General features: G+C 36.8%; 1 protein-coding gene across 4 annotated transcripts in view; it reads left to right on the top strand.

The window, feature by feature from the left end:
- The first annotated feature begins 37 nt into the window (after positions 1-37).
- PUS7L (pseudouridine synthase 7 like) overlaps positions 38-22,991 on the top strand; it is a 33,800-nt gene continuing 10,846 nt past the window's right edge. Inside the window, exons 1-6 of one of the 4 annotated variants that reach the window (XM_076007193.1) lie at positions 38-149; positions 3,380-4,305; positions 14,727-14,886; positions 16,696-16,888; positions 19,726-19,824; positions 21,960-22,041. In XM_076007193.1, coding sequence (XP_075863308.1) covers positions 3,396-4,305; positions 14,727-14,886; positions 16,696-16,888; positions 19,726-19,824; positions 21,960-22,041 — 1,444 coding nt within the window. In that variant the 5' untranslated portion in view covers positions 38-149; positions 3,380-3,395. Of the gene's footprint in view, positions 207-3,379; positions 4,306-14,726; positions 14,887-16,695; positions 16,889-19,725; positions 19,825-21,959; positions 22,042-22,991 lie in introns of all 4 variants that reach the window. The other 3 variants (XM_076007194.1, XM_012746493.3, XM_076007195.1) reach the window with 3 other exon arrangements.

Raw genomic sequence — 22,991 nt, 5'->3', positions numbered from 1 at the left:
CTCCACGAAGTGAGCAACTCCTGGTCTTGCGTAGGGCGCTTCTTTGCGTGGGAGCCTGCTCCTTTAAATACGCCACTGTCGGGGGATAAAAAAATATAAGGCTTCCGGGCATGCGCACAACGTTGAGGACTTCCTTCGTCTGCACTGAGGTAGACCGGGTCGAGCTGCTAGCGCGCTGTGAGGATTGTGTATGAGGCGTTGACAAGGTCGGCATTGAGGTTCCCAGCCGTTTTCCCCGAAAGACGGGCGAAGCGGGCTAGTGTCGTGCCTTGGGGCGGGAGGGGTTGGGGAAGGGAGAGGAAACAAGTGGAGCTGCTGGCCGTGTCAGGATACCTTCGGAAGTGCTGGAAGGCATCGCCGCCTTCGTTCTGTGGAGTGGCAGCTTCTGCATAAGTGGGTTCCACAGAGCTTGAGGGATTGGTGACGGAAGAGAATCAAAGAAAAGGAGCTACTTTTCTCCATTTCTAACACCTTCCTCATTCGTAATTCCTCATCCATGGGCCAGCCAGTCTACCCTCTACCTGCCACTCTTCGTCAGCAAACTGTTGCAAGGGAAACTGCACCTTCATGCCTAACGCCCTGTGGGCTCCTTGGATGCCCTCCAGTTCAGTTCCACCCTTCCTACAATGTTTAGCTGGAATTTTCACTATTACTTTCTCCCCTATTCTCTCTCACTATTACTTTTTCCATAGCATAGAATGTCTTCGTAACTTCCTCTTTTTTTCTGGGGAAGGAAAAGATAATTATTCTTTCAAGGCAAGTCCCTATAGCTGTGCTCATGATCACATCCTTTTTCAACTCCTCCAACTCTCACTCCAGCAGATACATCCTGCTTAGGTTCATCAGTGGCATCTTACTAAAGCACCTTTTTGGATTATGTCACACTTTTACTCAAACACCTCCAGTGGCCATTCATTGACCACTCAATAGATTCTAAGTTATTAACAGGGCATTCAGTGTCTTCCATAGCCTGGCATCAATCCAGCTGTATTTTCCAGAACTGTACTCATCTCCCCCCCCCCCCCCGTTCTGTATCTAGGCTGCTTATTTTTCTCTCACACGTTGTGTATTTTATTTGTACATTAGTTATGATGTCTCTAACTCATTTCTATTTCTTGAACCATTTCAAGGACTTAGATGACCACTTCTTGCTTTATGCCTCTCCTGATTATCATGGGCAAAAGTGATGCCTTCTTTCTTCCACTTCACTCCTACAGCACTTATTCTGCACCAGTTTCATTTATTCAACAGTCAGTATTGATTGCAGACCTACTATGTGCTTGATGCTGTTCTAAATGTGGGATTACCACCAATGAGTAAGGCAGACAAGGTTTCTGCACACATAGAGCAAACTTTCTAGTTGGAAGAGATAGACAATAAATGATAAAGAAAAACATACACTAGAAATGCAATGCAGAAAATTAAATAGGGTTTTGTGAAAGAGGTTGCAGGTTCCTATAGATTATTGGTCAGGAAAAACCTCTGAAGATATGGATCCCAAAAGATGAAGAAATATGATTGGGGAAGGAACAATGTAAGCAGCAGGAACAGTTAGCATAAAAGTATAGAAGAAGGCAAGTATAGCTGGAGTATAGTGAATAATAAAATGTGTAAGAGAAAGTCAGGGTCCAGAATCTTAGGTGTTTTTGGAAACCAAGGTAAGTAATTTGGATATTATTATAAATGTGATTAGAGAGTTCAAACCGGGTTGTGATATGGTTTAATTTACCTTTAGAAACACCATTCTAGCCTCTATGTGGAGTTTGGACTATAGTGGGCTAGTAATAGAAGCAGGAATTAGAGACCTTCACAATATCTAAAAATTTTTGGAATGGAAGTTTTAAAGTGGAATTGTTGAAGGACTGTGGGAGTGATCAGAGAATCAGATGCTTAAAGTTGATATAGTTTTTGGAGATGACAAAGTCAAAGTGATGACCATGAGAGGTGATGACCATGAGAGTGGATTACAAAGAAGTGGAGATGGGAGGTTGAGGTTGAGATTGAGGAACTGAGGAAGCAAGATGTGACATGGATGATCCATATGGATGATCACAAAAGTCATGCTGGTTAAGAAGATAGTGAGCCAGAGGTTATGAGGGATCGAAGAGTCCTCAGAGGATCCAAGACAGGATAGCAGCAGATGGTAAAGCCTGATGGCATGATCTTCAAAGGAATTGGGATTTTTGGAGGTAAAGGAAGAAATGTCTTGGAAGGAGCAGTGACAAGTGTAGAAAATATTTACTGCCTCCAGGTCCTAAGGCAGATTGGGTGTGAAACTAAAAATAACCTTCACTTGAGAAGACTAAAGAAACAGCAACCTAGGGAAATAGCCAGGTTTCAATTAAGGCAAGAAATTGAGGGAACTGTGAAGGAAATTAAAGAATTAAAGAAAATGAATATATCCTTGTATATTGTCTAGGAAATTTGGATGTAGAGAATTTTCTGTAATTTCTACATGATACAATGGAAAGGATTGAGAAAGGGGATGGTTTGCTAAATTGGTTCAGATTAGTAGGATACATTGCAAAAATGGGTTGAAGGTCCAGATAATGATAAATTACCTGGAGAGTGTGTGTAACATGAAGAACTGAGTAGTATGAAGCCCCTGGGCTATTTGTTTTTCCTGCAGCTCCATGTGGTATGGTAGCTATGGGTTGTGTGAAAGTGTAGTGAAGGCTTTCTCGAGTACTATACTCTTGGACACTGCTTCAAGAAAGCTCTGTAAGAGTTTCTTCTCTCTGATGCCAATGATACAGTTGGAATTTTCCTCTGGGTCAATCTCAAAAATTTCTTTTTATCCCAAAGTGGGCTTTAGAGATGGCTTAAAGTCCAGAGCTAACTTAAGCATACCTTGAAATGTAATCAAATTGAAAGTTGGTATTTAGAACTTCATTCACCTATCAATTTAGACCATTTCTTTCTGTCTTCTTGTCCCCTATTCTGTCTCTAACCTCTAATATATAAAAATCTAGCCACAAGTTCTCTGAAATGAACTGGAAATTTTAGGGTCCAGGAATGGGATTTGGACAAGTCATTGTAAATAATCCTACGTTTTCTTTCATCTCTTTATGGGCCTACAAACGGTTTTTTTAAGGTAAACTTAAAATTGACCCATTTTAATCCTGAATACTAATGGAAGCCTGGAAAGAGTGGAGATTCAAGTTACAAATCACTAATTATACCAGAAATAGTTTGCCTATTAATTCATCTTGTATAGGAGAATCAAAGTACACATGATACATTATCATAAGTTATTAATGCCATTTAAAAAGACTCAGACTTAAAAAGGAGACAGAATTAAATAAATCCTGCAAACTTATTTCTATCTTGTTATCCACAATTTCTTGTTTTGGTGACTGCCTCTTTGTTTCTTTTATAGGCATTACTATTTAAGAATGGAAGAGGATACAGATTATGGAATCAGGTTTAATTCTCTGTGTTTTATTAATGATCATGTTGGATTTCATGGCACTGTGAAAAGCTCACCAAGTGACTTTATTGTTATTGAAATTGATGAACAGGGACAGTTAGTTAATAAGGCCATTGATGAGCCTGTTTGTGAGATTAGTGAAATACAACCTGAGCCAAATAGTTTTCCCAAAAAATCAAAACTAGATGTTCAAAATCTGTCCTCTGAAGAAAGAAGTAGCCAAGAAGTTAATACTTTGGCTAGGGGCTCTGATAGCAACCAAAACCATAAGTCTGGTTCAGAAAAGGAAGATACTATCAATAACAGGACTTCCAAATGTGAAGAAAAAGCTGATGTACTAAGCTGCTTTTTAGATGAAAAAACTAATGAGTTACTGAATCATTTTGCCTGTGATATAAAAGAGAAGTGGCTTTCTAAAACTGAGCTAATTGGACCATCTCCTGAATTCTCAATAGGCAGAATCCTTGACAAAAACCAGAGGGCTAGTTTACATAGTGCTATTAGGCAGAAATTTCCTTTTTTAATGACCGTAGGAAAAAACAGTGAAATTGTTGTAAAACCAAATCTTGATTATAAAGAACTTTGTCACTTAGTATCTGAAGAAGAAGCATTTGAATTTTTTAAATATTTGGATGCAAAGAAAGAAAATTCCAAATTTACCTTTAAACCTGATGCAAACAAAGACCACAGAAAAGCTATCCACCATTTTATCAACAAGAAGTTTGGAAACCTTGTGGAAACCAAATCTTTTCCTGAGCTGAATTACAATGCTAATAATCTAAATGTGGTGATAACAGTAAGATTTCGGGAAAAATCACAAAAGCATGGGAAAAGGTCTCTTCTTGAATGCCTGGAAAGAAAAGATATATATACAGGTAATTTAATAAATCATCATCATTTTCTTGGATAAGCTTAGTTAAATTTAAAATTGTGTGAGAGCTGAATAATTTCAAATGAATTGAATAGACTTGGCTAGAGAAATATTATAAATAATAATGTGCTTTACATGTAAGGAGAGGGATTCCTGATAAGTGATTTCATCAGCTCCAGGAATTCTTATTCATTCTGTTATTTAGTGGAAAATAACACCTTTCAAATTGCACTAAATGTAAAAATTAGCCTTATTGATGAAAGTATGGTTAACACAGGCATTTACAGTTAACATAATCACAAATGTGTAAAGTTGGAGCAGTTATGTTTAGTAAATTTTTATTGAAGGCAAATCTTCATTTTATGTTTTGAAAGTCATCTTAAATTACAATTAAGTATTTGGAGATAAGAATATATTTGCTGTATTTGGGAGAGTGAAGAGAATACTTTGTGTACACAAAGTAGGGAACCTGAAAACTTGGTTCTGTCAGTCCTCTAGAGAAGATATGCTCAGACTTTAACATGCATTATAATCAGCAAAAGGTCTTATTAAAACAGGTTACTGAGCCCCATTCCTAGTTTCTGATTCAGAAGGTTTGGTGTGGGGCTTTCACAAATGCCCAGGTGATGCTTTTCTGCTGGTCTGGGGCCAACATTTTGAGAATCACTGTTTTAGGGTATATATATATTTAATTCCCAGGATGAACTTTCACTGTACAAGTGCAGCTGATCAGGTTTAATTGGCGTACGTCCTACTTGAAGGATGGGAAGTGTTTGGATCCTCAGATGATGATCATGTTTTATAAATTTATTTAGCAAAGCATTTTAAGATAAAACCAGCAACCCAAATTTGCACAGATATGTATGGCACAGAAACAGGATTATACTATAAAGGGACCACAGGTATAAATAAAAAGAGTTTAGACCTTGGAGCTATGTGGGTTTGATTTCACATTATGACTTTAGTTCACAAAAAGATTTATGAAAATTAAAAAAAAATTTTTTTATTTTAGCGAATTATGAGGGTACAAGTGTTAAGGTTATATATATTGCCCATGCCGGACCTCCACCCTCAAGATTTATGAAATTTTTAATGTCATTAAGATTTGATTCTACAAATGTAAAAATAGGAAGAATAATACCATGAGCAAGTTACTTTACAATTCCATAACTTTGGGTTGTACTTGAAAAAAAGGGTAATAGAAAAGCCTAACTCATAATTATATTCTAAGGAATAAATGAAATAATGAAATTGTTTAGTGTGTAATACTTACTTAAACATCTTTTTTCCTCCTGGTAATTTCTGTCTGGTTGTATATATATCTACACACATACACACATGTATAAAGTATAGGACTTGACACATTAGGCATGTAATAATGTTAACACATAAATCTATTTTCAAGGAAACAATACTAGCTTTACATGTGGTAAAAGGAATTACTGATGAGTGATTTCAGCAGCTCCAGGAATTCTTGATTTTTAAACATTTTTTATTTTTAATTATTGGTATCTAATAGTTATATATATTTATAGAATACATGTGATGTTTTGATATAGGCATACAAGGTATATTAATCAAATCAGGGTAATTGGGGTATCTATTACCACAAGCATTTATCATTTTTTTGTGTTAGAAACATTCCAGTTCTAGGAATTCTTATTTATACTACTTGAAATTCTAACAGTATTAATCTGGGTTAATAAGTCAAAAAATTGTTGAAACATTATATATTAGTTTAAATTAGTTTTTCTAAGGTTGTGAATATTTGGAAGGATATGTTAAAAGGAGGATTTGATGGCTCACCAGAGGCAGTATGAAGATACTGGGATAACTTCAAGTTTGAGAACAATAAAAAAGACAAAGATAAATTTTGCCTAGCTTAGATTTTGTGTAGGCAACCTTTTATAGGAATCAAAATAATTCACATGAAAACATTTAACCTTTTGCACTCAGATGTCAAGTGTGGATAATGAGAAAAAAGCAAGCGAGTGCAAAGGGTTAATAAGTAGACTTACATAAAAAATAGAACACTTTAGGAAAAAAAAACTTATTCCAGAATTTTTCTTCTTCCCAAACAGAAACTCCATACCCATAGAACAATCCCTCCTTCCTCCCAGATCCTAGCAACCACTATTTTGCATTCTGTCTATGAATTTGACAATTCTAGGTTCCTCATATAAGTGGAATCATACAGTATTGTCCTTTTATGATAGTCTTATTTCACTTAGCATAATGTTTTCAAGATTTATCCATATCATAGTATGTGTTAGAATTTCCTTCCTTTTTAAGATGAAATAATATCCCATTGTAAGGTATATAACACATTTTGTTTTTCCATTCATCTGCCAATGGACAGGATATAATGGTCAATAAAGCAAGCATGATCCTTGCTTTGAAAGCATTCAGCCTTGAAACCTAACAAGAATTTGAGGGAGAACTGCATGTGTGATGTGATTTCTGAGACTAGGTCATAAAAAGTATTATACTTTTTGTCCATTGATCTTGGATTGCTCACTCTGGGGAGAGCTAGCTGCTTTACTATGAGGATGCTCAAGCAGCCCATTGGAAAAGAACTGAAACTTCTCACCAACAGCCAACACCAACTTTGCAGGCATGTGACTGAGCCCCTTTGCAACTGGAGGCAGTTCATTTCAGGCTTTTAAATAACTGCAGTCCCACCAAGACACATCCAACTGCAACCTCTTGAGAGAGCCTGAGCCAGAACCACCAAACAGGTGCTCCTGATCCTGGATTCCTCCTCCCTGTGCTACATATGGCCCAGAATGTACTTCTAGGCAGAAAACCAGGGCACTTTAGGATTCACCTCATTTGTTTTTCTTTTGGATCACAATTCTGTGGTACCTGTTCTCCAGTCTCTAAAAGCAGCTGTTTAATATGTTTTGTCCAGTTTTATATTTATTTATAGTGGGAGGTCATCTGGTATCAATTACTCCAACATAGCTCAAAGTAGAAGTCTCCAAAATTGAATTTTAAAATTTAGTGCAATTAACTTTCTTTTTTTTTTTTTTATTTCGGCATATTATGGGGGTACAGATTTTAAGGTTTCAATAAATGCCCATTTTCCCGCCTCCCCCCAAAAGTCTGAGTCTCCATCATGACCATCCCCCAGATGGTGCACATCTTACTCATTATGTATGTATATACCCGCCCCCCTCCCCCCTCCCACCAGCCCAATACCCTATTACTGTAGTACCTATGTGTCCACTTAGGTGCTACTCAGTTAATACCAGTTTGCTGGAGAATATATCTGGTGCTTCTTCTTCCATTCTTGGGATACTTCACTTAGTAGTATGGGTTCCAGCTCTAACCAGGAAAATATAAGATGTGCTATATCACCATTGTTTCTTAGAGCTGAATAGTACTCCATGGTATACATATACCACATTTTATTAATCCATTCTTGGATTGATGGGCACTTGGGCTGTTTCCACAGCCTTGCAATTATGAATTGTGCTGCTATAAACATTCGAGTGCAGGCATCTTTTTTGTAGAGTGTCACTGGATCATTTGGGTAGATGCCCAGCAATGGGATTGCTGGATTAAATGGTAGATTCACTTGTATCGCTTTAAGGTATCTCCATATTGCTTTCCACAGAGGTTGAACTAGTTTGCAGTCCCACCAGCAGTGTAGGAGTGTTCCTCTCTCCGCAACCACTCCAGCATTTATTGTTTGGGGATTTTTTGATAAAGGCCATTCTCGCTGGGGTTAAGTGATATCTCATTGTGGTTTTGATTTGCATTTCCCTGATGATTAGAGATGTTGAGCATTTTTTCATATGTTTGTTGGCCATTCTCCTGTCGTCTTTAGAAAAGTTTCTGTTCAAGTCCTTTGCCCACATTTAATGGGGTTATTTGATTTTTTCTTCCTGATTTTCATGAGTTCTAAGTATATTCTAGTTATCAGTCCCTTATCGGATGCATAGGATGCAAAAATTTTCTCCCATTCTGTAGGTTGTCTGTTTACTTTCATGACTACTTCTTTGGCTGTGCAGAAGCTTTGTAGTTTGATCATGTCCCATTTATTTATTTTTGTTGCTGCTGTGATTGCCTTTGGGGACTTCTTCATAAACTCTTTGCCCAGGCCGATGTCTAGGAGAGTGTTTCCAACTTTTTCCTCTAGAGTTCTAATAGTTTCATACCGTAGGTTTAAGTCTGTTATCCAGCGTGAGTTGGTTTTTGTGAGAGGTGAAAGGTGTGGGTCCTGTTTTAGCCTTCTACAGGTGGCTATCCAGTTTTCCCAGCACCATTTATTGAAGAGGGATTCTTTTCCCCAGCGTATGTTTTTGTCTGCTTTATCAAAGATTAGATGGCTATATGAGGATGGTTTTATATCAGGATTCTCACATCTGTTCCACTGGTCAATATTCCTATTTTTGTGCCAATACCATATTATTTTAATTACTACAGCTTTGTAGTATAGTTTGATATCAGGCATATTAATGCCTCCCATTTTGTTTTTGTTGCCTAGAATTGCTCTTGATATTCGGGGTCTTCTTTGGTTCCATACGAAGCGTAAAATTATTTTTTCTATATCTGTGAAGAATGCTGATGGGATTTTAATAGGTATTGCATTGAATCTGTAGATCAGTTTGGGTAGTATAGACATTTTGATGATATTGAGTCTGCCGATCCACGAGCATGGTATGGATTTCCATCTGTTTACATCCTCTGCTATTTCCTTCCTCAGTGTTTCATAGTTCTCCCTGTAGAGGTCTTTTACGTCCTTGGTTAAGTATATTCCTAGGTACTTTAATTTCTTTGTTGCTATTGTGAAGGGAATTGAGTCTTTGATTTGGTTCTCAATTAGATTGTTGTTGGCGTATATGAATGCCTCTGATTTCTGTGTATTGATTTTGTATCCTGAGACTTTACTAAATTCATTGATCAGTTCCAGGAGTTTCTTGGTTGAATCCTTGGGGTTTTCTAGATACAATATCATATCATCAGCAAACAGTGAAAGTTTGATCTCTTCTGCCCCTATTTGGATACCTTTGATTCCTTTTTCCTGTCTGATTACTGTAGCCAAGACTTCCAGCACTATGTTGAACAGAAGTGGAGATAGTGGGCAGCCATGTCTGGTTCCAGTTCTAAGTGGGAATGATTTCAATTTTTCCCCATTCAGTATGATGTTGGCTATGGGTCTGTCATATATGGCTTGTATCATTTTTAGGTATGTCCCTTCTATGCCTATTTTCTTAAGTGTTCGTATCATGAAAGGGTGTTGAATTTTGTCAAAAGCTTTTTCTGCATCTATCGAAAGAATCATATGGTCTTTGTTTTTGCTTCTGTTTATGTGGTGAATTGCATTTATAGATTTATGTATGTTGAACCATCCCTGCATCCCTGGGATGAAGCCCACTTGGTCGTGGTGGATTATTTTTTTGATAAGTGTCTGGATTCGATTAGCTAAGATTTTGTTGAAAATTTTTGCATCTATATTCCTTAGGGATATTGGTCTGTAGTTTTCTTTTTTTGTTGCATCCTTTCCTGGTTTTGGTATCAGAGTAATATTCGCTTCATAAAAGGTGTCGGGGAGGTTTACGTTCTTCTCGATGTTGTGGAATAGTTTCTGCAATAGTTTCTTCTTTGTAAGTATGGTAAAATTCGGGTGTGAAGCCATCTGGACCGGGACTCTTCTTTTTAGGGAGATTTTTAATTGCTGTTTCTATTTTAGCTGTTGAGATTGGTCTGTTCGGGGAATCTATTTCTTCCTGGTTGAGCCTAGGGAGGCTGTGTGTTTCTAGAAATTTGTCCATTTCCTCCACATTTTCCAGTTTGTGTGCATAAAGATTTTTGTAGTATTCATAAATTGTATCTTGTATCTCTTTGGGATCAGTTGTGATATCTCCTCTTTTATTCCTGATGGAGCTTATTAGAGATTTCTCTTTTCTGCTTTTCCTCAGCTTAGCCAATGGTGTGTCAATTTTGTTTATTTTTTCAAAGAACCAACTTTTTGTTTTATTAATCTCCTGAATAGCTTCCCTGTTTTCAATTTCATTTAGTTCTGATTTTATCTTGTTTATTTCACTTCTTCTGCTGGGTTTAGGGTTGGTCTGTTCTTCTTTTTCCAGCTCTTTGAGTCGTTTCATTAGATTGTCTATTTGTGATCTTCTTGTCTTTTGGTTATAGGCATTTATGGAGATAAACTTTCCTCTCAGAACTGCTTTAGCTGTGTCCCAGAGGAGTTGATAGCATGTCTTTCCATTGTCGTTTTCTTCATAGAATTTTTTTATTTCCGTCTTGATTTCTTCATTTACCAAGTAATCATTTAGTAGGAGGTTGTTTAATTTCCACGTTTTTGTGTAGAAATGTGAGTTTCTGTTAGGGTTGATTTCTAGTTTTATTCCACTGTGATCTGAGAAGGTACATCGTATGATTTCTATTTTTTTTAATTTCTTGAGATTTTCTTTGTGTCCTAGGATATGGTCAATCTTAGAGAATGTCCCGTGAGCTGATGAGAAGAACGTATATTCAGTGGATTTTGGGTAGAATGTTCTGTAAATGTCAGTCAGACCCAATTGTTCTAGAGTTTTGTTTAAGTCCATTATTTCTTTATTAATTTTCTGTTTGGAGGATCTGTCTCATGCCGTCAGTGGGGTGTTGAAATCTCCGGTGATTATTGAGTTGCTATTAATCCACTTGCTTACCTCCAGTAAGGTTTGCTTTATGAATCTGGGTGCACCTAAGTTGGGTGCATATATATTTAAAATTGTTATCTCTTCTTGTTGAACTGTGCCCTTCACCATTATATAATGACCCTCTTTGTCTTTCACTACTTTTGTTGGTTTAAAAACTAAATCGTCTGAAATTAGAACTGCCACGCCAGCCTTCTTTTGGCTTCTATTTGCTTGGAATATTGATCTCCACCCTTTTGTTTTTAGTCTATATGCATCCTTGCAGGTTAGATGTGTTTCCTGAAGACAGCATATACTTGGCCTGTATTTTCTTATCCATTCAGCCAGCCTATGTCTCTTGAGTGGAGAGTTTAAGCCATTCACATTTATTGAGAGAACTGATAGGTAAGGTAGATTACTCTTCATTCTTTTGGGTTGGATGTTGTTGCTATGATTTCTGTCTGGAGCCATTGTAATATCTGGCCTTTAATATCTTTGGGTTTTGGTTGTTTTTATATTCGTGGGTTGTTATTATGATGTTCCGTGCGTAACGCTGTTTTAAGTACTTCTTGTAGGGCTGGTCTTGTCTTGGTGAATTCTCTGAGCCTTTGCTTGTCTGAGAATGTTTTTATTTCTCCTTCATATACGAAGCTTAGTTTTGCAGGGAATAATATTCTAGGCTGGGCATTGTTTTGTTTCAAAAGAGTGAGAATGGGGCCCCAGTCTCTCCTTGCTTGTAAAGTCTCATTAGAGAAGTCTGATGTTATTCGAATTGGCTTTCCCTTGTATGTTACTTGCTTCTTTTATCTTACAGCTCTTAGAAGGGCCTCTTTAGTTGATACTTTGGTCAGTCTGATGACTGCATGTCGTGACATCTTCCTGTTTGCATTGAATCTCCCAGGGGTCCTCTGAGCTTCTTGAACTTGTATATCAAGATTTTGAGCAAGGCCTGGGAAATTTTCCTCTATTATATCTTCAAACAGCTTGTCCAACCCTTGAGTGTTGTCTTCTTCCCCTTCTGGTAACCCTATGACCCTCACATTAGGTTTCTTCACATAATCCCACAGCTCTTGTAGGCTTTGCTCTTTTCTCTTGTTTCTCTGCTCTATTTCTGTGACTGATTTGTTTAATTGGAGGGTGTTATCTTCAAGCTCTGAGATTCTTTCTTTTGTTTGATCTACCCTGTTCTTGAGACTTTCCACTGTATTTTGTAGTTCCTTGAATTGATTCTTCATTTCCAGGAGTTCGGTTACACTTTTCTTCATTGTGTCTATTTCTTTTCCCATATCCTGGAGGCCTTTTGTGGTTTCTTTGTGTTGGTTATTGAGTTGTTGTTGCAGCTGGGTGAGTGTTCTTATGGTCCACATACGAAATTCCTCTTCTGTCATATTGGTTGCCTGATTTTGGTTGGTGTCCATTTCTAGGGGGCTGGTGCTCCTCTTTGGGGGTGTGTTTTCCGTTTGGTTCTTCATATTTCCTGAGTTCTTTCACTGATTTCTTCCCATGTCGATCAGTTGTTGTTTCTTTCCTTAAGTTATTGTTTGGGTATTCACACACCTTGTTTAGTTTCTGAAGGTGGTGTCTGTGGGTGAAATTGGACCACTCCCTGTATATTGAGTCAGTGGGTGCCGTGGAAAGGCTGTGCAAGATGCCGTCCCTGTCAGTAGGTGGCGTTTGCTTGGAGGAACAGGCTATGCTGCTGATTTTGTGTCGTGTTATCAGCTCTTGTTCTGGGCGGAGCTGGGTTGGGTAAGCCTGCCCTCAGGCTGTCAGCAGGGGTCAAAGTTCTGTTTACTGCTTCCAGGGAAAGCTGTCAGGGCAGGGCTGGAATGGTCCCGCTCAGCCAGAAAGTCTGTGTGTGGGGGTGGGCTGTCTGAGACCCGCAGTCTGGAGCGGGCCTCGCTTCTTTCCACCCTCCCCAACTCCGCAGCTACTCCTGGGCCTCTGCCAGCAGGCCAGACCACAAGCCGCCAGGCCTCCCCGGACTGTGATGCCAGCAGGGAGGTTCCCTGCATAGGAACGCCACCTGGGTTGGGCGCACGGCCTCCTCCTGGGAGGAGGGTTGCCCTCTAGGACGCCGATCCACCCCTGGAGGCACACACACCTCAGTAGGCTGTTCATGTATAACCCTTCTGTGCCCCGGGCAATGCTAGCCCTAGGTGCAGGGGATCTGGTCTGCAGGTCCGAGGACGTCTGGGTCCCAGAGTTCAAACTGTATCCCCACCAGGGAGAGGATTTCCAGTCCCAATTCACCCACAGGGAGTCCAACCTGGGTCTGTGTCTCTCAGCCTCTGAGTCGGCACCGTTCTCCTTGGAACATCGTGCCAGCAGCACCTGGGAGGGCGGGCAGGTAGGGAGCTCACAGTCTGAGTTCCCCTGAGTCAGCTGTAGGGTCCCAAAAGGGAAGGTCCCATTCCCTGGAGGTGCCTCTGGCTGGTGGCTGTATTGTCTCTCTGGGCAGCCGCGGGTAGGGTCGGCGGAGGGGAGGAGGAGGCAATATGGCGCCTGCCTCGCGGCTCGGGTCTGTGCACATGGAGGTGCCCGGAAGAAGTTGGGAACCTGGTGCCACATCTGCTACAGTCTCACCGCTGGCTGGCGGCGGCCAACTCTGGGCTGATGTCCGCAGGTCTCTCCACCTGCTGGGGAGCCCACCAGCAGTCCCAAATGCAGGGGAGGGGAAACAGCAAATCCACCTACCCTTGCCGCTGGTCTCCGGGCTGCTCCGGTGGTCTCAGCCTCTAGTTCTCCTCCGCAGCCTCCTCCCGTGGAGTCTCCCAGGGTCTCAGGTACCCCTCCTTCTGGCCCTCGTCCGCTGTATTCTCGTCTTCTTGCTTTTTTCCTCTAATTTCTGCTAGAATCTGTCTTTTCTGCAGAGATACTCTGTCTGACGGTGTTATTCGTCCGCCATATTGCTCCACCCCCAACTTTCTTTTTAATACTTCAATTTTTCTAAGTAATTAAGAAAATGTTATAAAGTTAAATGTTATAAATAAAATGTTATATAAGTTAAATTTATAAATTTAGTGACCTTAAGTTTCCAGATTGCTTACTGACTTAGTCATTGTAAAAAGTCAAATTTAAATCAATTAAACATTTTTAATTAGAACTACATATCTCATTCTCTTAAATATTCAAGCTAATAAACTTTTATGTAGATACAGATTAACACAATAATATTATGGACTTGATTCTCTTAAATATTTCTATACTAAATTCTAAATCTTCATGGATAAAAAAGAAAACTTATGTACTACTATCATCACCAAACTGACATGTCAGACCATTTGTAGATTCCTTCTTACGTTCCTGAGCTTCCCTAATGACATGTGCAAGATTGTCAGAGAGAACTGCTGCTGCCGTTGGATCTTCGAGATGAATTAAAGTATGGCAAATAATAAATGGAGGGAACACATATTTTAGACAGAGGGACTCAAGTGTGCAAAAGTGCAAAACTATAGTCCATCCAGGGATTGCAAGAAGTTCTCTGTGTCAGGGTTATAGGGTATATGAATGGAAGTGGCATGTGTGGATACTGGAAAGGTAGATTTGGGCCAGCTGTGAATGCCAAATTAAGGAATTGAATTTTTTTTTTTTCCTGTAAGCCTTCAATTAGCCAAACAGCATTTAAAAAATAATGGCCGAAATCTATGATGCTGATTTTGTATTTTGACTAAAAATACTGTTTATTTAAATTAATGATTTGTTATACTAATCTGTTAGCCTGCTAAGAATATAATTGATATGTGGTGGCTTCTTTTTTTGTAATCTAAGATTATTTTTGTTTCAGCTTTTACCCTACGAAAGGAAAATCTGGAAATGCTTGAAGCAATTAGTTTTTTAGCTATCAAACTTGGTGTGATTCCTTCAGATTTTAGTTATGCAGGCCTTAAAGACAAGAAAGCCGTCACCTATCAAGCAATGGTTGTTAGAAAGGTGACTCCAGAGAGGTAATAACATACTGCTTTTTAAGATAGAACTTTACTTTCATATTTATTGAATAAATAAATATATAATCAAAAACTCAGAATAATACTGGGAGCATATTAACCCCACTGTAAATGTTGATTAATTTATTACAAAATTAGTAGAACATTGGCATTAATAATTACCTTCTAAATAGAGTTATGTCTTAAATTTACATTGAAAATAGAGGAAATTTTAGAATAGAAACTTTGAGAAGTGGCAACTTTAAATTGTCTAAATGGTCTCTAAACATCCTGTACCATTAATATACTCAAATATGCATTTATGTTTGGGAAAGTATCTTATAATAATTTTTTTCTTATTATAACTGATACCCTTATTATCTTAGATCTTTACATGTAAAATAAATCCTTGTTAAATAGAATGTAAACTACTTAAATTTAGCCTCTCTCAGCTAATCAAATTTTTAAAATATTTTTCTAATTGTAAAAGAAATATATATTTATTGTAGAAAATTTGGAAAATAGGATAAAGCATAAAAAAGAAATTAAAAGTTACTAATAATTCCAATACTCAGAAATAACTGTAACATTTTGATCTATTTCTTTCCAGATTTTTTCCAGACTATATCACACAGACATTTATTATGAACATGAAAATCATACTTGCATATACAGTTTATATTTTACTTTTTAAAATAAAATATTGTTATGTGAAAATTTATGTCATGAAATATTTCAAAATCCTATTCATCATTTAGACTAATTTGTTTAATATTCCCCTATTTTTGAAAAGTAGAATTCTTTCCAGTTTTTTACTATAAATAATACCATGATTAATTTTCTTGTACTTAAATCTGCACCTATGGATACTTTTACCTTAAGATAAACTTCAAAAAGTTGAATCATTTAGTCAAAATTTAGCCTAATTTGATGAACTACTGATATATTAATCCTTAGTCCTCAGATATTTAAGTATCCATTATTTGCAAGTAGACTCTTCTAGGTGCTTCTAACCTCTTATATGGGAGACCAAAGTGTGTATTATTTTGTCTTTGTGGTCAAGGAGGACAGTAAGGGAAGAACTTTAGATGTTAGAAAGTGTTTAAGATAAAAGCTAGTATTTAATTCCCAAAGACAATAAATGTATTAGTTCCTAGTAAGAGAGATTACTTTGATTTGACTTATGGGTATGGGATTTTAATTACCCTTCAAGTAATAGTAGAATTTACCAGAAGAAAAAATCTGGAGATACATTTGAGGGGCCAGTAAATAGTCTGCCTAATATATAGTTCCTATAAGGACCATAGAAAATAGAGATATAAAGGAAAATTTCTGTCAGTTCTTACTGGATCTTGAAAGTCATGCCAGAAAATTGGAATCTATTCTTTAGAGGTTGGGGAAGAATTGAAAGTTTGAATAAGGAAATGTCAGAGAAGAATTTCAGAAAATCCTCTGGGGCTGGTGGTTTTTCTTGGTAATGTTGCGAGGAAGGTAAACTGAGAAGGGGCAGAGTCTGGGGACAGGAAGATCAGGAGGACTGCTAGGAGATTCTGTCACTTGAGCTAAGTAGTCAGAAGGCCTGTGTAGATAGAGTGATAGCATTAGTAATACACGTTCAAGTTCTTAAAATAACTCTGTTAATATAATCATATAATAATGGGTATTTAGTGTGCATTTGTTGAAATAACATTAACTTTAGAATATTCCAAAAAAAAATTGTATTAGTCTTTGGATATAAGAGGTTGCTTGGCAGTTGTCATTTAAAATCTTATATTAAAGTAATTTTTAAATGTAAGATTTAACTGATTATGTGTGATTTATCACTTACAGGTTGAAAAATATTGAAAAAGAAATTGAAAAGAAAAGAATGAACGTGTTTAATATTCGATCTGTAGATAATTCCCTTAGACTCGGTCAGCTCAAAGGAAATCACTTTGATATTGTCATCAGAAATTTAAAAAACCAAATAAATGATTCTGCAAACTTGAGGGAGAGAATCTTGGAGGCAATAGAAAATGTTAAGGTAAGAAAAGCCAATTTTAAAATAGAGTATTACAGGAAAATCATGGTCCATCTTTGTATATTAAGGCAAGAAGGGAAATTTTTTCTTTTGTACCTTTTTATATGCATTTTTTAAAGTGATAATTATTTTTTAAAGTGACAATTAGGGCCATTTGGCTTATTTTTTATTTTCTTCTTAGTACATCTTTGTATTAAAACAAAATATGTAAATGTAACTTTAAATATATAACGTATGGAGTTTCCCAGAGAAGAGGGAACAATCTATCTGCATAAGAAAGAAGGTTTTTTTTTTTTTTAGGATCTGCCATATAGAGTAGTATCTTAGGGAAATGTATTTTTTAGAAATTTTGTTTAGTAATTCTTCTCAGAAATCTTTCATAAATAGTTACATTACTTTTCAGAATTGTACACAATCATTTTACTTCTTAATCTAATTTTGAATTTTTTAATGTATACAAATTATCAATCATGTATACTTAATTATATTTTATAGCAAAAAAATTATTTAATATAGGTTTTTAAATGATGTCTGCCAGACATTTAAATACACACATGCAACCATATCCTTCAGTCTGATCATCTAGACTTAGGGTCAGCAAACTTTTTTCTGTAAAGGGCCAGATAAGAAATATTTTTGGCTTTGGAAGTCATATGGTCTCTGTTGCAACTTACCCGCTGCCATTGTGTGGAAGCAGCATAGACAGTACGTAAATGAATGGATTGTCTGTATGCCAACAAAATTTATTTACAAAAACAGGTGTTGGACCACATTTGACTTATGGGCTATATAGTAGTTTGCCAACCCCTGATCTTGACCAGTACTTCTTAACCTGGGGAGCTTTTAAAAATTTCAGTAGTCAATCTCTACTCCCAAACCAATTAAAAAGAACATTTGGAGATGCAGCTTAGGCATTAGTACCTTTAAAACAAACAAACAAAAAGCCTCCATAAGTGATTCTACTTTACAGCCAACATTGAGAAACACTGATCCAAGTTTCTGACCACAAAGACCTTTTAACACAATTTTATACTTTTCCAGAGGGGAAAAAAAGAAAAATTGTCTGTAATTTGCCTTACAGTGAGGAAAGTATCTTCCAACTAAAGATTTTTTAAAACCAACACTTTCACCTATGTATAGAAGTTCTTTTTTTTTTTTTTTTTTTTTTTTTTGAGACAGAGTCTCACTTTGTTGCCCAGGCTAGAGTGAGTGCCGTGGCATCAGCCTAGCTCACAGCAACCTCAAACTCCTGGGCTGGAGTGATCCTTCTGCCTCAGCCTCCCAGGTAGCTGGGACTACAGGCATGCGCCACCATGCCCGGCTAATTTTTTCTATATATATTAGTTGGCCAATTAATTTCTTTCTATTTATAGTAGAGACGGGGTCTCGCTCTTGCTCAGGCTGGTTTTGAACTCCTGACCTTGAGCAATCCGCCCGCCTCGGCCTCCCAAGAGCTAGGATTACAGGCGTGAGCCACAGCGCCCGGCCTAGAAGTTCTTTGAATATATACTTTTATATGATTATCTTTTTTTCTTGACCTACCTAAAATTCTACTTTATTTGCCCTAAAAAACTGTTTCTAAAATGATCTCTTAAAAAAGGGAGGGGTTTCTTTGAAATCTGATAGCATTTATTACCTTTTATTTGCATATTACAAAATTCCCATTAGAAATAATCTTACCTTTAGCCAACTTCTATTTAGTTCTTATGATGAGGAAGAGGAATTGAGATACTCTGAAAATAAGGAGTTTTTGAAGTTTTATTGTATGAGGTTATATTTCTGATTGTTATAAACCTTTTGTTATATTGAAGTAATGTGAAGGTGTAATTAAAACTCTTTTGGCTGTTCTGGGATTTTATCTGATGTTATTTTTCCAAATTTGAAATAATTAAAAAATATTTAACTATGAGATTTAATTTCGGGAGTACTTATTTTATCTGCAATTGATTTTTTGAATGATGTGAGGTAAGGATGCAGTTCCTTTTGGACCATGCTGATAATAAATTGTGTTAGTGTCTTTTATAGAATAGTTCTTGAGTTGGTATGCAAAAATAAATGTGTATTCCCCTTGTAAAGTGAGTGTGGAGGGCTCTCTTTTAACTCTGAGGAAACCATTTGGGCCTTGTGTTTTCTTTGTGAGAACATGTTTAACCACTGACCAATTTCTTTAATGGTTGTAGTAGTAAATGATAATTTTCTATTTATTCTAAGTAATGTAGCAGTATTAAAACATGGCCTCAAGATTCACCTCCATCAAGAGGTAAATTCTGTATCCCTCCCCTGGAATCTAGGTGCTGTAATAGCTGGACCAGTAGAGTGCTACTGAAGTGATGCCATTGTCTCAGCCCAGGCTTAAAAAGCTGAGATGAACTTAAAAATGAATTGTTATAAAGCAGCCAGTACTTGTGGGGTTTGAAAATAAATCTATTTTTTTGTTCCTAACATCTCTAGACAGCAGAAAATCTCAAAATAAGAAAGAATTCTAGGGTACAGATCAGATCCAGGTGCTAGGTGATCATTCAACTCAGTCCAGTTGTCCTAGAACATTCTTGGTTTTATCACTGAAAGTCCACATTCCAGGAAACCTCATAGTAATGCAAATGGAAAGCTGACATATTTTTTAGTTTTCCTCACTGGTTTTATGTTCTAACTTTTAGTTATATGTTCTTTTCTATTCTTTAACTGCATTGCATTTCTCAGACCTTTTGGTCCCTATGTGTATATTGCTGATTACAAGATTCTTTTATTAAAACAAATATGAAGGGAAAGATTTGATTTTATATTTTGACATGTAATAGTATTTATATACTTTTAATTTGTTGATTATTTTATATACATAGAATAAAGGCTTTGTGAATTACTATGGACCACAGAGATTTGGGAAAGGAACAAAAGTTCACACAGATCAAATTGGACTGGCTTTGCTGAAGAGTGAAATGGTATGGATTTAAAAAAATATAATCTTATCTGTTCTGTTTTGTCAGGTATGTTTATTTCATAAGCCAATCTCTTCTTTTCTTAACTGTAACATATAAATGCATGTGTATATACACATACATATATATTATATCATTGAACATAAAACATTATATCATAAAACATTAAAGTTGCCAACTTCTTATTAAGATTTTTGCAATTATTTTTAAAACCAAAGAATTCAGGGAATTGAGAACACAAATGAAATTAATGGCTTGCTATTCCTCCATGTTTGCTACCTCCCTTTTCGTTGTGTGTGTTGGTCGAATCTGAGTATTTGTCTTACTTTACACTGTTATTCTTAGTTCAATAATAGAAGTAAAGAATGTCAGAGTATGGATTGCTCTGTCAAGGGTCAACAACAATAAAATTTATACCATATGCTTACTTTGATAGTACTGGTTTTTTTTGTTTTAAATAAGGTCTCATGCTGTTACCCAACTGGAGTACAGTAGTGCTGTCATAGCTCACTGCAACCTCAAACTCCTGGGCTCAAGCCATCTTCCTGACTCAGCCTCCCAAGTAGCCGGGACTATAAGTGCACACCACAGCATTTGGCTAATTGAGGTTGTTAACTTGCCATAGGTCATATATTCAGGAGGTGGCAGAGCTGGACTTTAAACTTAGGACTTTGAACTCTGAGCCCTGTTTTCTTTCTGCTGGACCACAGATGTCTAGTTTTGTTACAATACAGGTCTCATTAGTTTTATTACTTTCAAGTATATAAACAAGTTTTTTTTTGAGACAGTCTACCTCTGTCACCGCAAGTAGAGTGTAGTGTGATCACCATAGTTCACTACAATCTCGAACTTCTGAGCGCAAACAATCCTCCTGCCTCAGCCTCCCAAGTAGCTGGGACTACAGGTGCGTACCACCATGCCTGGTTAAGTTTTCTATGTTTTGTAGAGAACAGGTTTCACTGTGTTGCTCAAGTTGATGTTGAACTCCTGAGCTCAAACGATCCTCCTGCCTTTGCCTCTCAAAGTGCTAATGTTGTCTTTCTGAGCCATTTTCTTTATTTTTAATGTGGGAGTGAGGCATGTTACATCTTCAGAGCTACTTCTTTTCCTCTCTCCTGATTTTAGATAAGTTGGATAGTTCAACTCTTTCCCATATTTTCTTTTTCTTGGAAGTTTGCTTTTTGAGGTTCAGTAGTTTCTACTTTAGAGTCCTCGGATGATGTTCTTGATCTTTTCATTTTACAGACGCTCATGTTGCTTGTGTCCACATTTAACCCCGTGTGTGGCCTGGACATTGTGTTCCTTTTAATTTCCTTCCATAACAATGCTATCATTAGTTTCATTTTATTTCAAGTACATCTATGTAAACATTAAGTAATTTAAAATACATTTATTTAAACATTAAATAAATACCAGCTATTCTTTGGGCCAGAATGGGCTTATTTTTCCCTGTCTTGAGAAATGTGCTAAAGTTTTCATATTGCTTCTTCTGGTGGATTGTTAAGAACCTGAAATGATTGCAAAAAAAAAAGTTCTAGGTATAATACTTGCTAATTTTTTTTCTTTTTAGGATTTGGGCCTACCTTAATAGCTTTTGCTGCTTTTTCTTTTGTTTCAGATTCCACAAAGGCAAATGCCTTTGGATCTCCAGTAGACTTACAATGTGGTGTACTTATAGAAAGAACATTGCCACAATTCCTGCATACTCTTTCAACCCAACGATGATTTAACACTTTTGAGAAGTAACTCCTTTGACATATTAGACAGTATTAAAAATAAAGATTTAATAACTATAGCCTAGCTTTTCATAATTCCTACACCTTACTCAGAATGTCAACAAATTTTAACTTTAATATATTTTTTTAAAGTGACAAAAATAGAACTATGGAAATGATCATGGGGGTCCACTTTTTCCAGTCCATAATATTTTAAAACTGCACATAAAATTACTTTGTACTGAAGGTTTATTTCTACATTTAACATTGACTGTTTAATTTTTGAAAGCCTAAAGAGAAAATTATAGTATCAAATATCATTTATTAAATGCCTATTCTTTTATGATACCAAATAATTTGTGTTTTCTTTAAAAAAGTAATTTGACATTTTCATTAACATATTTGCTTGCTTGCTTTTTCAAGGTGAAGGCCATAAAATTATTTCTTACACCAGAAGACTTGGACGATCCTGTAAATAGAGCAAAGAAGTATTTTCTTCAAACTGGTATTTAAGTTTATTTATCCCATACATAGCCTTGCAGATGCACAACATACATGTTGGGTATTCACTGCAACATGAATGTGATGAGAAATATATTGTAATATATTATTTATTGAACCACTTTATTACATGACCTAGGCCAGACATCCTCAAACTATGGCCCGCGGGCCACATGCAGCCTGCCGGGTGTTTTTGCCACTGCTGCCTGTCCTGCTTAGCAGCCGACTCGTCCTGGGCCCACAGTGCTCATGTGTGGAATGTGCGCCACACTCTCCAATGGCCCTTCAACGGTCTGAGGGACAGTGAACTGGCCCCCTGTTTAAAAAGTTTGAGGACACCTAGGCACTTGATTTTTGCCCGGATTTGAGATTCTTGACTATTCTAACTCTTGTTTGGGGCTAAGGGTGAAGGGAAAAATAATCTCTTATTGGTCAAGTTTTGGTCAAGTTTGGTCAAGTTTTTCTTGACCAAAATTCTCTGAGGAGATAGAAGTTCCAAATTCTAAACTTGTGCTGATGGCAGTATAATCTATTACAACTGGAGGAGATTCAAACATAAACTAAATTAAAGTTTATTTATGATAGTCCAAACTTTATACAATGTTTTTGATCTAGTTGCCATTTAACCCTGTCAATTTTTAAAACTCTACATCAATATGATGGTATACATGTAGAATGCTTGATGGGAACCGGTAATGAAAAGTGGTTATGAGTGCAGAGTCAGACTGCGTGGGCCTAACTCTCGACTTTAATACTTCCCAACTCTACAGTCTGTGCAAGTGATTTAAAACCATTATTTTAGTTTCCTTAGCTGTAACTTGAAGCTAATAATGAAGATAATAATGTTATGAGATTTAAATAAGATAGTAGATTTAATACTCTTAAAATAGTCCTTGGCACATACTACATACTGAATAAATATAACTTGTATTTAAATAATAACGATAGCAACCA

The sequence above is a fragment of the Microcebus murinus genome, chromosome 10, assembly GCF_040939455.1.
Source record: "Microcebus murinus isolate Inina chromosome 10, M.murinus_Inina_mat1.0, whole genome shotgun sequence".
In the NCBI taxonomy this organism is placed as follows: Eukaryota; Metazoa; Chordata; class Mammalia; order Primates; family Cheirogaleidae; genus Microcebus; species Microcebus murinus.
This window is presented reverse-complemented; position numbering and strand designations above follow the sequence as displayed.